Below are 13,029 nucleotides of genomic sequence, written 5' to 3'. Positions count from 1 at the left end.
ATAGCCAGGACATGGAAGCAACCTAGGTGTCCATCATCGGATGAATGGATAAAGAAGATGTGGCACATATATACAATGGAATATTACTCAGCCATAAAAAGAAATGAAATGGAGGTGTTTGTAATGAGGTGGATGGAGTTAGAGTCTGCCATACAGAGTGAAGTAAGTCAGAAAGAGAAAAAGAAATACAGTATGCTAACACATATATATGGAATCTAAGGAAAAAAAAAAAAGGTCATGAAGAACCTAGTGGCAAGATGGGAATAAAGACACAGACCTACTAGAGAATGGACTTGAGGATATGGGGAGGGGGAGGGGTGAGATGTGACAGGGTGAGAGAGTGTCATGGACATATATACACTACCAAATGTAAAATAGATAGCTAGTGGGAAGCAGCCGCATAGCACAGGGAGATCAGCTCGGTGCTTTGTGACCACCTAGAGGGGTGGGATAGGGAGGGTGGGAGGGAGGGAGATGCAAGAGGGAAGAGATATGGGAACATATGTATATGTATAACTGATTCACTTTGTTATAAAGCAGAAGCTAACACACCATTGTAAAGCAATTATACTTCAATAAAGATGTTTAAAAAAAAAAAAAAAGTATCATGTAGTCATCGAACATTTATTAAGTTGCTGCTATATACCAGGCTCTGTGCTAGGCAGTGGGTATGATACTGGTAGACAGTAAAACACAGCTTCTAACCCCAAGGGGCTCATGGTCTAAATCAGCATTGTTTTAGGTCTGTGAAGATTGAGAAGTATAAAATAAAGGGACTGCCTCGACCAATTATTGCATTTGCATAATTTTTAAGTGAATGCTCTTCCCTCTTTTCAACCTGAAGAACTCCTCCTTTTCCTTCAAAATGTACCTCATCTGTCTCTGAAGACTTCCTTGATCCCTTCCTGCAGTTAACCACTTCCATCTTTGAACCTCTTTTTTTTTTAAATTAATTAATTAATTTATTTATTTTTGGCTGCGTTGGGTCTTCGTTGCTGTGTGCGGGCTTTCTCTAGTTGTGGCAAGCGGGGGCTACTCTTCGTTGTGGTGCACGGGCCTCTCACTGCGGTGGCTTCTCTTGTTGCGGAGCATGGGCTCTAGGTGCGTGGGCTTCAGTAGTTGTGGCACGTGGGCTCAGCAGTTGTGGCTCATGGGCTCTAGAGCACAGGCTCAGTAGTTGTGGCACACGGGCTTAGTTGCTCCACAGCATGTGGGATCTTCCCGGACCAGGGCTCAAACCCATGTCCCCTGCACTGGCAGGCAGATTCTTAACCACTGCGCCACCAGGGAAGTTCCTGAACCTCCTTTTTATAGCATTTATTATGTATGATGAATGTTTTAAAATCCCATTCTTATTAAGCCATTTCTTGGTTAGGGACTTCCTCACATACAGTCCCTTGCATATGGACATACTCCCTCCATCCTACATATACAAAACATTACCTATCTTCCAAAATTTGGCAAAATATGACCAATATTAAACTGTCCCTGATCTTTTAGCTATAAAAAATTTCCTCCTCTTTTTGTTGATCTTTCATAATATTCTAAATCAGTGCATCTCAAGCTTTAATGTGTTTATGAATCACTTAAGGATGATCTTGTCAAAATGTAAATTATGATTAAGGCAGATTCTGCATTACTAGAGCCCAGTAATGCCAATGCTGCTGGTCTGTGGAAATAAAGCAGGCAAAGAGTTACTTATTTGTGTGATACAAAATAAAGTCAAAGGACTGCCTTAAAGACTTCTATATTATACTTAACGGTATCATTACATTCTTTTTTTTTTTTTTGGCTGCGTTTGGTCTTCATTGCCATGCGCGGGCTTTTTCTAGTTGTGGCGAGTAGGGACTACTCTTCGTTGCGGTGCGCGGGCTTCTCATTGCGGTGGTACATTCTTGCATTTATACACATGCATTTCATTACTGCTTTTGGATGTAGTTTTACACCACAGAACTGAATGTTAAGTCTGGATTTCATTATTCATTTATTTATTCATTTACTAGCTTATTCACACATAGTCTACGTTCTTTTAACTTGTACTTATGGACCTTGCTTTTATACACATTACCTTAAGTAATTTTCACAATATTCTTATGAGTGTGATTTTCATTTTATGGATGAAAATGTGAGTTTATAGAAGCTATGTAATTTGGTCAATATCACATAGCTTCTGTAAGAGTTAGAACTTTAACTGAAGCCTTCTGGCTCTAAACCAGTAATTTTTTAGTTATACCATCCAAAATGTGCTAGGTTTTATAGTCCCAAGTATCAATGTCATAGGAGATAAAAGAAAGCAGAAATCATTTATTCCTTCAACAAACAATTACTTTGTGATGTTAATATTCTGGGTTCTGTGCTAAGTGCTGGGATATAGAAAAGATTAGGGACATTTCTGTTTCTGAGGAACAGTTAAGCAAAGTTTCAGCAAGAAAGGAGTATCTGAATTCAGCCTTAAGTTTCATCTTGGGGTAAGAAGGAGAAAAGCATTCTACGCATGAGACCTGGATACACATAGGTATGGAGACAAACACCAAAGCACATTTTAGAACAAAGGACATGCACAAATTAGTAACGATAAGTATCACTGAGAAAGAGACTTGGACAGAATCTAGAAGCAAGGTATACAATAAAACCTCTACAAGCTGAAAACATCCATGGTTAGATAAACACCGTAAGAGGGGAAAAGCAAGAATTTACATGACACGCTTAGGAACCAGAGAAGCAACTTGGTGTTGCAGAGTCAAATGTTTATGTTAGAGAACAGTAAAAAATAACCGTGGCACCAATTAATACTGAAACCCAAAGCAGTAGCAACACTGCTAACAAATACTGAGCACTTAACTCTTCCAGGTGTACTAAGCGCTTTGCATTTGCAAAATGTTTGAGCACTTGGGTATTATTATTCTCATTTTATGTATACGAAAACTGAGGTTAAGAGAGATTAAGTAACTTGCCCAACATCACATAGATAGTAATTGGTAAAGACAGGATGCAAATCCAGGACTCTATACTTCAGATACACTATTCAGTTTACAAAAATACATGTAAGACGCATCATGGTTTAGTATAAAGAAATCTTAGGAGACAGAACACTAGCTCTTAATTCCAGATCCTTCATGTGGAAGTCACTAAACTTCTCTAAACCTCAGGTTCACTATAAAACACAGGAATAATAAAACTCAGCAGGATTCTTAGAAAGACCAAACAAGCCGTTTGCTTAAAATACTCTGTAAATTTAACCTGCATAATGTTATAAACTTGAGGGTATTATTATACAAATATCTATCCTTGTCTGTATATCCCTGGATATACAGGGAGTCTATACATTCTTGGCGGCTATACGGAGAAGTTTGAATAAATCTTATGGATTTTACTTATTCCAGGTTTCTTGGTTTAGTATATGGAGTCAATGGATTAGCTTGTTATATTATTGTCAGATTTCTTAGGCATATTTAAGAAAGGTAATTCCTGGAGGAAGCGGGGATATTAGAACTATAAACATAGATATATAAGTCTGAACAAACATCAGGTTGTGATACTCAATTTTTTGTGTATATAGACAATTTTTTCTTAAAGTCTGGAAAACTATGGTTGGTTATTCTCCCCAAGCACTAGGCTAACAAATGTAGATGAAACAAATTGAAATATTTTGGGTTGCTATATTTCACCAAATTTCCATATTACATTTAAATGTATCAGCTATGTTCTCTATGATAAAAATTGTATTTTGCATTTTAATATAATCAAAACTACAGTACTATTTTTTTTTAAACGACGCCATTCAAAAACCAAAACGAGGAAAGCAAAACAGAAAAAGGGAAAGCAAGCTATATTAACTGATGCATTACAAAACTCGATTTCTCAGGAAACACACTAGGTCCTTCTCTAGAATGAAATTTCTATAGTTAAGTACAACTTATTTTTCCATATCCAGCAGTTAAGTCTGGTCATTGGAAAATTACTGGTATACAAAGTCTAACAAAAGTAGCAGAGAAAGATTTTAGTTACAAAGAGTCTGGTAAAGTACAGAAAAAAAGGAGGAAAACAAATTCTCCCGTGCTGTAGAAAAATCTCTCCAGCACAAATGCTTCCTCAAAACAGTACATAAGGAAATCTGGAAAGCAACTGAAACTTCTTGTAATCCAGCTGGGTGTTCCCAAATATATCTGGGTCTACTTCTCTGAATATTGAGGTCAAACACCATAAAATAGGAGGAAAACTGGAACGTTGGCAAGATACCAGGTTCCATAAAAACCACAAACTCCTCGAGGGAAGTTAGTATTTGCAGCGCCTAATTTAATCTCAGCAAAAAGTTATGTGCTGATAACTAACAAAGCAACAAGCTCTCGTTGCTCGTTCTCATTCTTTGACACCTAGCCCGGCCAATCTAACCATTCCTTTCTGAGCAACGCCAAGTCACTTTAGAAATAAAATCTTGGGGTCCCGTGGGTGCCCTCGAGGTGGGTAAGTCCGCCAGAAAAACCTGCCACCAGACGGTGTAGCGAAAGCCAGAAGCTGACCGAGTCACTTGGAAAGTTCCCCACACCCCACCCTCGGCCACTCGGACCTCTCGGAAGGCCCGGCGGGAGCAGAGGGCTCGAGTCCCCCATGGGTCAGCTTCCTGCCCGTCCCCACCGGGCCACAACCGCCTCGGCCCCAGAAAGACACTGCCGCGTCCGCCCGGCGTCCCCCAGGGCGACGGACCCTCCCGGGACTCAGTCTCACCTTCCGCGTCTGCTGAGGAGACAAAGGTGAAGTCCCCGTTAGTGGGGGAATACGCCGGGGGAGGGCCCGGCGGCTGCATCTCGCGGCCCCTCCGAGCCCGCGGCGGAGGAGGAGGCTGTGGCTGGGCTCAGGCCCCGAGGCGGCCGCGGCGCCGACCCGCACGCGCGCCCGACGGCGCGACCCGCGAGCCGAGATATGTAGGCTGGGAACGAGGCCGGAGACGAGCGCAGCTGGCCGCGGGGCTGCCCCTGAGGGTCCCCCACCAAAGTCCTCTCGGTGGCGGCCGCCCAGAAACCACGACGCCGGCGCCCTGACAGGACCATAACAGTGACAGCGTCGCTGCGATTGGCTCTTTGTAATGTGCTCTCCCATTGGCTCCCGGAGAAAGGTTCTGATTGGCTCTCCCTGTTGTTGATTCCGGAAGTTTACCCAGGACAGGAAGTTCACTTGTAATTCGTGGAAAGCTCGGGCTTCCCACTATTTTTCGTTTCCGTTAAGTCTATTCTCTTCTGGCTTTTCTTTATTTCCTGTGCTTTTGTTAACTGGGCGGGTTAAAGAATTTTAGAACCGGGAATGTTTTTAGAGGTCAGCATTGGCCCGCACCGGTCCAAGATCCCAAGATTCCGTTTAACTTAGTCATTAATTAATTGTATAGTATCTTGACTTAAATTATATATCGTCTCTGAGACTCAGTTTCCTCACCTGTGAAATGAAGGGGGCTGGATTGGATACTAATAAAAAAGAAGATAAACTGTAAATTGCCACCCAAAGACTAGGGCTGTAGTCTAGCCACATTCCTTTATGAGGGAGGTAATTGAGGCCAGAAAAGGTAAAGAAGGAACAGAAGTACCTAAATCTTCTGAATTCTAGTCCAGTGCTCTTTTCTTTCTTTCTTTCTTTCTTTTTATAAATTTATTTATTTATTTATTTTTGGCTGTGTTTGGTCGTCGTTGCTGAGTGCGGGCTTTCTCTAGTTGCGGGGAGCCGGGACTGCTCTTCGTTGTGGTGCGGGGACTTCTCATTGCGGTGGCTTCTCTTGTTGCGGAGCACGGGCTCTAGGCACGCGGGCTCAGTAGTTGCGGCACATGGGCTCAGTAGTTGTGGCTCACGGGCTTCGTTTCTCCACGGCATGTGGGATCTTCCTGGACCAGGGCTTGAACCCGTGTCCCCTGCATTGGCAGGAGGATTCTTAACCACTGCGTCACCAGGGAAGTCCCCAATGCTGTTTTCACTACAAGGTCCTGTCTGCTGATAAACTTACAAATCCATCTAATTTTTAAAGTCTTTAAGTAGGTATACTTAATTTTAATATCCAAGCTACATTAATGTGACTTCCAATTTGGAGAGAGAGAGAGGGAGAGTTTGAGGGTATATTATGAGGACAGCCTTGGGGAAATAAATGATAGATCAGCGGTAGAGCAATGGGAAGGCATGGCCATTAATGTGTAAAAGGGAATATTGAAAAAATTCTCACAGGAGGTAACAATTAACTTGGTACTTAAAAGATGAGTAAAAATTTTCAGCCAAAGAGGTGTGGGGGGCTGGCAGCCTGGGTCATAACATTCCAAAGATCATTTAATGGACTTGGGAAGCTGGAAGTCATTTAGTTTACTTGGACCTTAGTTTACGTGGGAGAGAATGGCTACAGATGAGACTGCATGAATAGGTAAAGAAGAAATCATGAACAATCTTGCATGCTATTCGAAGGATTAAAAAATATTTTTATGGAAGTGTTGGGGGAACCATTAAAGGAATTAGAGCAAAGGAGTGACATATCAGATATCCTTGTTACAATAATTGCTTAAACTATCCACAGTAGTGGATGTTTTGGTTTGGGAAGCAGAGACTGGTATTTTTTTTTTTTTCCATAAATTTTTTTATTTTTGGCTGCGTTGGGTCTTTGTTGCTGCGCGCGGGCTTTCTCTAGTTGCGGCGAGTGGGGGCTACTCTTTGTTGCTGTGTGCAGTCTTCTCATTGCGGTGGCTTCTCTTGTTGCAGAGCACGGGCTCTAGGCGCGTGGGCTTCAGTAGTTGTGGCTCGCGGGCTCTAGAGTGCAGGCTCAGTAGTTGTGGCGCACGGGCTTAGTTGCTCTGCAGCATGTGGGATCTTCCTGGACCAGGGCTCGAACCCGTGTACCCTGCATTGGCAGGCGGATTCTTAACCACTGCGCCACCAGGGAAGTCCAAAACTGGATACAATTTAAATGTCCATGAGAATGAGTAAATAAATGTTGGGATAGCCATTTAATGAAATGATACACTGAGAATCACCTTCTAGAGGTATTTCATGATATGGGTGAAAAAATCTCAAAATTCTTTATGAAGTGAAAAAAATCTGTTTTTTCACTTTCACTTTGATCCGCTCATGATCTCAATTTGCATATGCTCCCAATATTATATAGATACAGAAATATAAAAAATATAACTGAAAGGATAACATCTCAAAATGTCACAAGTGATTATTATCATGGGTGGCTTCTGTGCTTTTCTATATTAAGCTTTTCTATGTTCTCCAAATTTTCTGAAATTAATATGTATTACTTTTTTAATTAAAAAGTATTTTATAAAGATAAAAGCAGTTTAATTAGTTTCAAGTGGTATAGAAATATATCCCATTCAGCGCTTGCTGTATTTTCTTCATTGAGCCAAGAGGTAATTATCTCATTAATTACATACAAAAATGCTTTTGCAGAATCAGCTTTTTAAAAACTAGGAAATGGTATGTTCACTTTTCAAACATAAATAGCTTAATCCAAGACCATCCTCAATAAAATGTGGTGGATGAATTACTTTAGATACTAACCAGCAAGCCCTGATCATTTTTTCTCTCAAGACCTTTCTCAGTCAGTAGTCCTGAGTCCATTGACCCAGATATCTAGAGCATCCGTGGTTGGGAGGGGGATGACCCTACTCCCTAGCTTCCGGAGGCTTTTCTGTAGCATTCAGGAAGCCTGAAATTCCCAATCTTCTGTGAGGAGATGGGAGAAGCAGAGAGAGAGCCAGTGTGTAAGGCAGGGGTGGAAAACATGCATTCAAAGGCTGAGATGTAAACTGCTGACTTGGAGCAAGAGGAGGAAGGAGCCATATCTTAGCAGTCTCCTGGCAGCAGGCAACCAGATGGGATCCACATTGGGAAACAAAAATTACACACCACCCGAGCGAAGTGTAACACTCAGGATGAGTATACCAGCGACAAGTTCCATCATAGGTGAGGAGAGGATTCTGATCCCCCTTTTTTCTGTTAGAGACAGAACTTAGACTACATCCCAGGAAGGAGAGAGGGAAAAAAAAAAGTCAACAGGAGTTTTAAGTTGGAATATGACTAAACTATAGATCTGGATAGACTGAGGGCTCATTGAACTGGAGAAACTGACCTCAAAATGAGTAGATTAGAATTCTCCCATCAACTTAAATGGAGGTTGTATCAGACAGCAGCTTGATTTATAGAGAAATAAAGTTTGCGTCTTTTCACACCTGAGTTTATAACTGTGAAATTCACACACTAAATCAAACAAAGGCAGTAGAATCATCATAGACTCATTCCAAAATATTTCCATTGTAAAAATGGACTGATTGGTTTGTGCTTTACCTAAAGGAATTATTATATGACTAATGGTGGAATATTAGTTAAGCCTTGGCCTAACTGTCTTCTGTATACTCTTGCTTAAATTTTTAAATCACCTGTGGTGGAGAAGTAATCACAAATTTTTTATAGGACACTAATCAAATTTACTTACCCAGATTCCTACTTGCCATCCCCTTACCACTCTTATTCAGAGAATCTTAAATTTGATAGAGATCAGAACTAATTCAACTTCCCACATAAAGCAAATACTAACCTCCTAAAGAATTCATGCCAATTAGCTGCTAAGACAATACTCAATGTGAAAAGGTACAACAGAACCCATTTCAGTGGGTTTAAGCAGAAAAGAACTTTATCGAGGATGTCAGGTAACTCACAGAATCTTTAGGAGGGTCCAGAGAACCAGGATTGGGAGGTTCTGCAAGCAAGAGCAGGTGATTTCAGGGCTGGATGGCTCACTTGGCAACCCTACTGTCTCTGCCATTGGACACAGGCTCTGCAGGACACCAGAGCTGGAGCAACTGTGCTACTGCTTCCACAAGCTGGATATCTCTTCACTATTTCACCAGGATGGCTTTCACAATGGCACCACGTTGGCTCCAAGTGCAGTCTCATATTGGCTTCCAATTGGCAGAACCCTGGGGGTAAGTACGCACTAACTTCAAGGGATGCTGTGAAAAAGGGTTTTTGGCTTCTGCTTTGGGAATGTGGGTTTCATAATTTGGGAAACTCCCCAATTATTGGAAGGGTGTTTTAAAATTCAAGGAGAGCAAAAAGCATGACCAGTTACCCTAAAGCAGTGCGTTTTATCTTTGGGAGTCTTTGGCATTTTGAATGAAATACTGATTCCTCGTAAATAACATTTATTTGTCATAAGCATCTGAAACCTGCTCCTTCTTCCCTATGCCACGCCCCTGCAGACATCTGAACACAGCTATTGAAACTCCTTAAAGTTTTTTTTCTTCTTGACAAATATCTCCAGCTATTTCAAATGTTAATTTTAGGACAGGATTTCAGTCACCTTGAAAATCAACAATCTGTCCTCCCACATTTAGTTTCTCTTACTAAAGCCTCTCTTATATTAGTGTATCTGAATTATTAGACAGGCCAGTTGTAAGGAGTGAGGATGGGGAATTATAGATTTTAAAAAATGTATTTTATATATATATATATATATATATATATATATATAAAGCTGAGAATAATAGACATGATATACCCCTACTTCCTAAAGGAGTTAGTTACTCAAGAAGGTTTGACCCTCCTTTATTAAGGCATACTAGGAAGTTGCCAAAAATGAATTGGCCCAATAGCTTCCCCTGCCACTGACTCTTTGGGCAGAAGACTAGCAAAATTCTAGAACAATTATTAGAGTTAGGAGTTACAGGCCCTCAGGGAGAAAAGTATTGTGACTTTTCCCCTCCCTCCCCATTAAATTGAGAGTGAAAAGCATGAGTATCTATAAATGTTTAAAGTCACCGAATAGCACTCAGATGGTACTTTCAGATACAGTAGCTCAGATGATGTGCAAACAATCCTGGAGCAAGCTGGGGATTGTTTTAGTGCTAAGAAGCTTAAGCCACCATTTTGCTGCTAAGAATCTTAAGTGACTTGTTTTAGAAACAAGATGAAACGCACGCTTGAAACCCACACTTGAACTCAGGTCTTTTGGCTCCAGAGCCCTAGGCATTTCCACTTTGCCACACTCCCAGGAGAGTAAAGGGTGGGAAGAGACTAGGAGGAAAAGCAAAAGGCAAGGAACATAGCTCTTGGAACTTCTTCAAGATGCCAAGATTTCTAGTACATTATCCATTCTAACTGCATTGAAAACACCTGACTGCAAATCCATTTGCAAAGGAAAGTGATGGGGCCACATGGAGGATGCGCATGAATGAATGTGGATATAATTTTGCTCCTTTTACCATGATATTCTACAGCATTAGTCTCCTGCGGCTGCTGTAACAAAATACCATACACTGGATGGCTTAAAACAACAGAAATTTATTCTCTTACACTCTGGAGGCCAGATGTCCAAAATCAGCATCACTGGGCTGAAATCAAGTTGTAAGCAGGACCATGCTCCCTCTGGAGGCTCAAGAGGAGAATCCATCCTTTGCCTCTTCTAGCTTCAGGTGGCTGCCCCCACTCCTTGACTCACAGCCACTCCAATCTCTGCCTCCATGGTCACATTGTCTTCTCCTTTTCTATCTCTTTCAAATCTCCTTCTGCCTCTCTTTTATGTGGACACTTTTGACTGCATTTAGTGCTTACCCAGATAATCCAGGATTATCTCCCCATCTCAAGACCCTTAGTTTAATCACATCTATAAAGATACAACATTTACAGGTTCCAGGGATTAAGACTTGATATATTTGGGTGGAGACTACAACCACATTTCTACACTTCCCCTTTCTATCCTATTTTACATCATTCGTTATTACAAAAGTAATAGGTGTTCGTTATAGAAAATCAGAATGTATGGATAAACAAAAGAAGAAAATTTGAAATTACTCCCCAAAGATAAGTAGTATTTATATTGTTGGTGCCTATCTTTACAGTTTTTTCTCTGTGAACACACATTTACATATAGGTTTCACTAAAATTTCAGAAATCCAGCTGATGGCACAGCCCTTGATCTCACTTCAGAGACGCCCACCTCACAAGTTGGGAAACACTGTTGTTACTCCCATAGAAAACCCAGAATGTAGAAATTTATTTAGGGTAAAACTTAGGTATCCCTCTATGTCAGATAAGTTAATGTCGGAATGCTCTTTTTGAAATAAGAAGTTTTGTAACATAAAAAGTTCATGATAGATTGTGCAAAGACGGGGAAAATGTATGCAAGAATGTCATTCTCAAGAGAAGTCCTGGGAGATTTCTCCATTCCGGGAGCCGAGTGTGAACTGGCTTCCTGGAGTTTGTGACCACAAGCTCTGAATGTGTGTGTACATGTGGGATCCTGTGGCTCTTCATAGCCAGGAGGATGCCCTGAGCACCATCAGTCGGGTGGACTGATAATGGTGGTCCATTTGCTCTGTGCTAACCTTGCCGAGGACCCTGGTGACTAAGAGTATGCATTTGCTAGAAGTCTCCTGGGACCCGAGGTACAGATGATAAGCATGACTTTGGCTGCTTTGCAATAAACTTTAACTAACCAAACCAGCTCATTTCATTTCTTTCTCTTTCTCTCTCAGTTAATGACAAAAATTAACGCACACTAAGCGTTCAAAACACTTTGTTTTCATTTTAAGCTATAGAATAATAAACTAACAGCAGTAGGATTCATATGTTGTGAATAAACAGGGAACAAATGAGTAATTCCTTTCTTGTTGTGAATTTCCAGCTTTTGCATCTTTAAGCTCATTTCACTTCTTTCCCCGGCTACTTGTACTTACACTCATCTTCCCTTTTTGATCCCTTTTGGACACAGTTCAAACTGTGTCCAAACCATTCTTACTATGCTTTGAAGAAAAAAAAAAAAAAAAAAAGAACTTGTCAATGTTTGCCGTTTTCTTACAATCCCCTGCCACAGCATGAGACTTCAGATCTACAGGAACACCAGGCTTTGCTGTGAAACAGAGAGCAAATGAAAAGAAACTTTATTTTAAAAGTGTCTTTTGATCCACCAAGAAGAGGGCAACTGGATTGTTCAGCCAGGTACCGTGGGGAGAGAGAATGGGGTTTTAAGTGGGTTTTGGAACCTAATGTTAAAATTTGGATTTACATTCATTTAAAGTTTGTGTCTGGTGGGTATGAAAGCCTTAACACTGAAGAATTCAGTTTTGCATGGCTGGCTGGACTTGCCTGCAGGGAGACTTTTAGGGGTGGTGAGTCTGGTCTGCTGGAGTTTCATCGGGTTCTTCAGAATTGATGTTTAAATACATGTTAAGTCAGAGGGATGCATTTGTGTTTACTGTGAGACAAAGTGAGGGAAAGGACTTTGAAAATACTTTTTGGCTTTACAGAAATGAAACCTACTGTTGTTCGTGAGACTGCTATTAGAGTTGCAGGAGGTCAGAGCTGAAAAGCCCTAGGGGCACTGCTCAGTCCATGCACTGCCCTGAATGACAAGAAACCTGATATCTGGACAGAGCAGTGAAGGGAACCACTGCTTACAGGACCCCTATTATTGATAGGGTCTTTACAGACTTTATCTCAGTTAATCCTTACAACCCTGGAGGAGAGAGGTGGAAAATGTAGAGAGAAGTCAAGTGACTTGCTGTAGGTCACGCAGCTAATTGTCTACAGAATTAGGATAGAACCTCGTCTCCTGTCACTGTTCTCTTAACAGTTCAACGCCCTTCTATAATACTAACTGTGTGAGTCTGCTCGGGCTGCCATAACAAAATACCACAGACCGGGTGGCTTAAATAACAGAAAGTTATTTTCTCACAGTTCTGGAGGCCAGAAGCCCAAGGTCAGAGTGTTGGCAGGTTTGGCTTCTCCTGAGGCCGCTCTCCTTAGCTTGAAGATGGCCGCCTGCTCCCTGTGTCCTCCTATGATCTCTCCTCAGGGCGTGCATCTCTGGGGTCTCTCTCCGTGTGTCCAAATCTACTCTTCTTATAAGGACACCAAGCAGATTGGATTAGGGCCCATCCGAAAGGCCTCATTTAACTTAATTACATCTTTAAAGGCCCCCATCTTTAGGTACAGTCACATTCTGAGCTATTGGGGGTTAGGGCTTCAATATATGGATTTCCGGGGGAACACAATTCAGCCCAT

At 41.4% G+C, this 13,029-nt stretch overlaps 1 protein-coding gene across 1 annotated transcript in view; it reads right to left on the bottom strand.

Annotated features, from left to right (window-relative positions):
- The window catches only part of YIPF4 (Yip1 domain family member 4), a 35,295-nt gene extending 30,244 nt beyond the window's left edge, over nt 1–5,051 (bottom strand). The window contains exon 1 of the mRNA XM_061210784.1: nt 4,726–5,051. Coding sequence (XP_061066767.1) covers nt 4,726–4,804 — 79 coding nt within the window. The 5' untranslated portion in view covers nt 4,805–5,051. The remainder of the gene's footprint in view (nt 1–4,725) is intronic.
- Nucleotides 5,052–13,029: the final 7,978 nt, after the last annotated feature.

This window comes from Eubalaena glacialis, chromosome 14 (assembly GCF_028564815.1).
Source record: "Eubalaena glacialis isolate mEubGla1 chromosome 14, mEubGla1.1.hap2.+ XY, whole genome shotgun sequence".
Taxonomy (NCBI): Eukaryota; Metazoa; Chordata; class Mammalia; order Artiodactyla; family Balaenidae; genus Eubalaena; species Eubalaena glacialis.
This window is presented reverse-complemented; position numbering and strand designations above follow the sequence as displayed.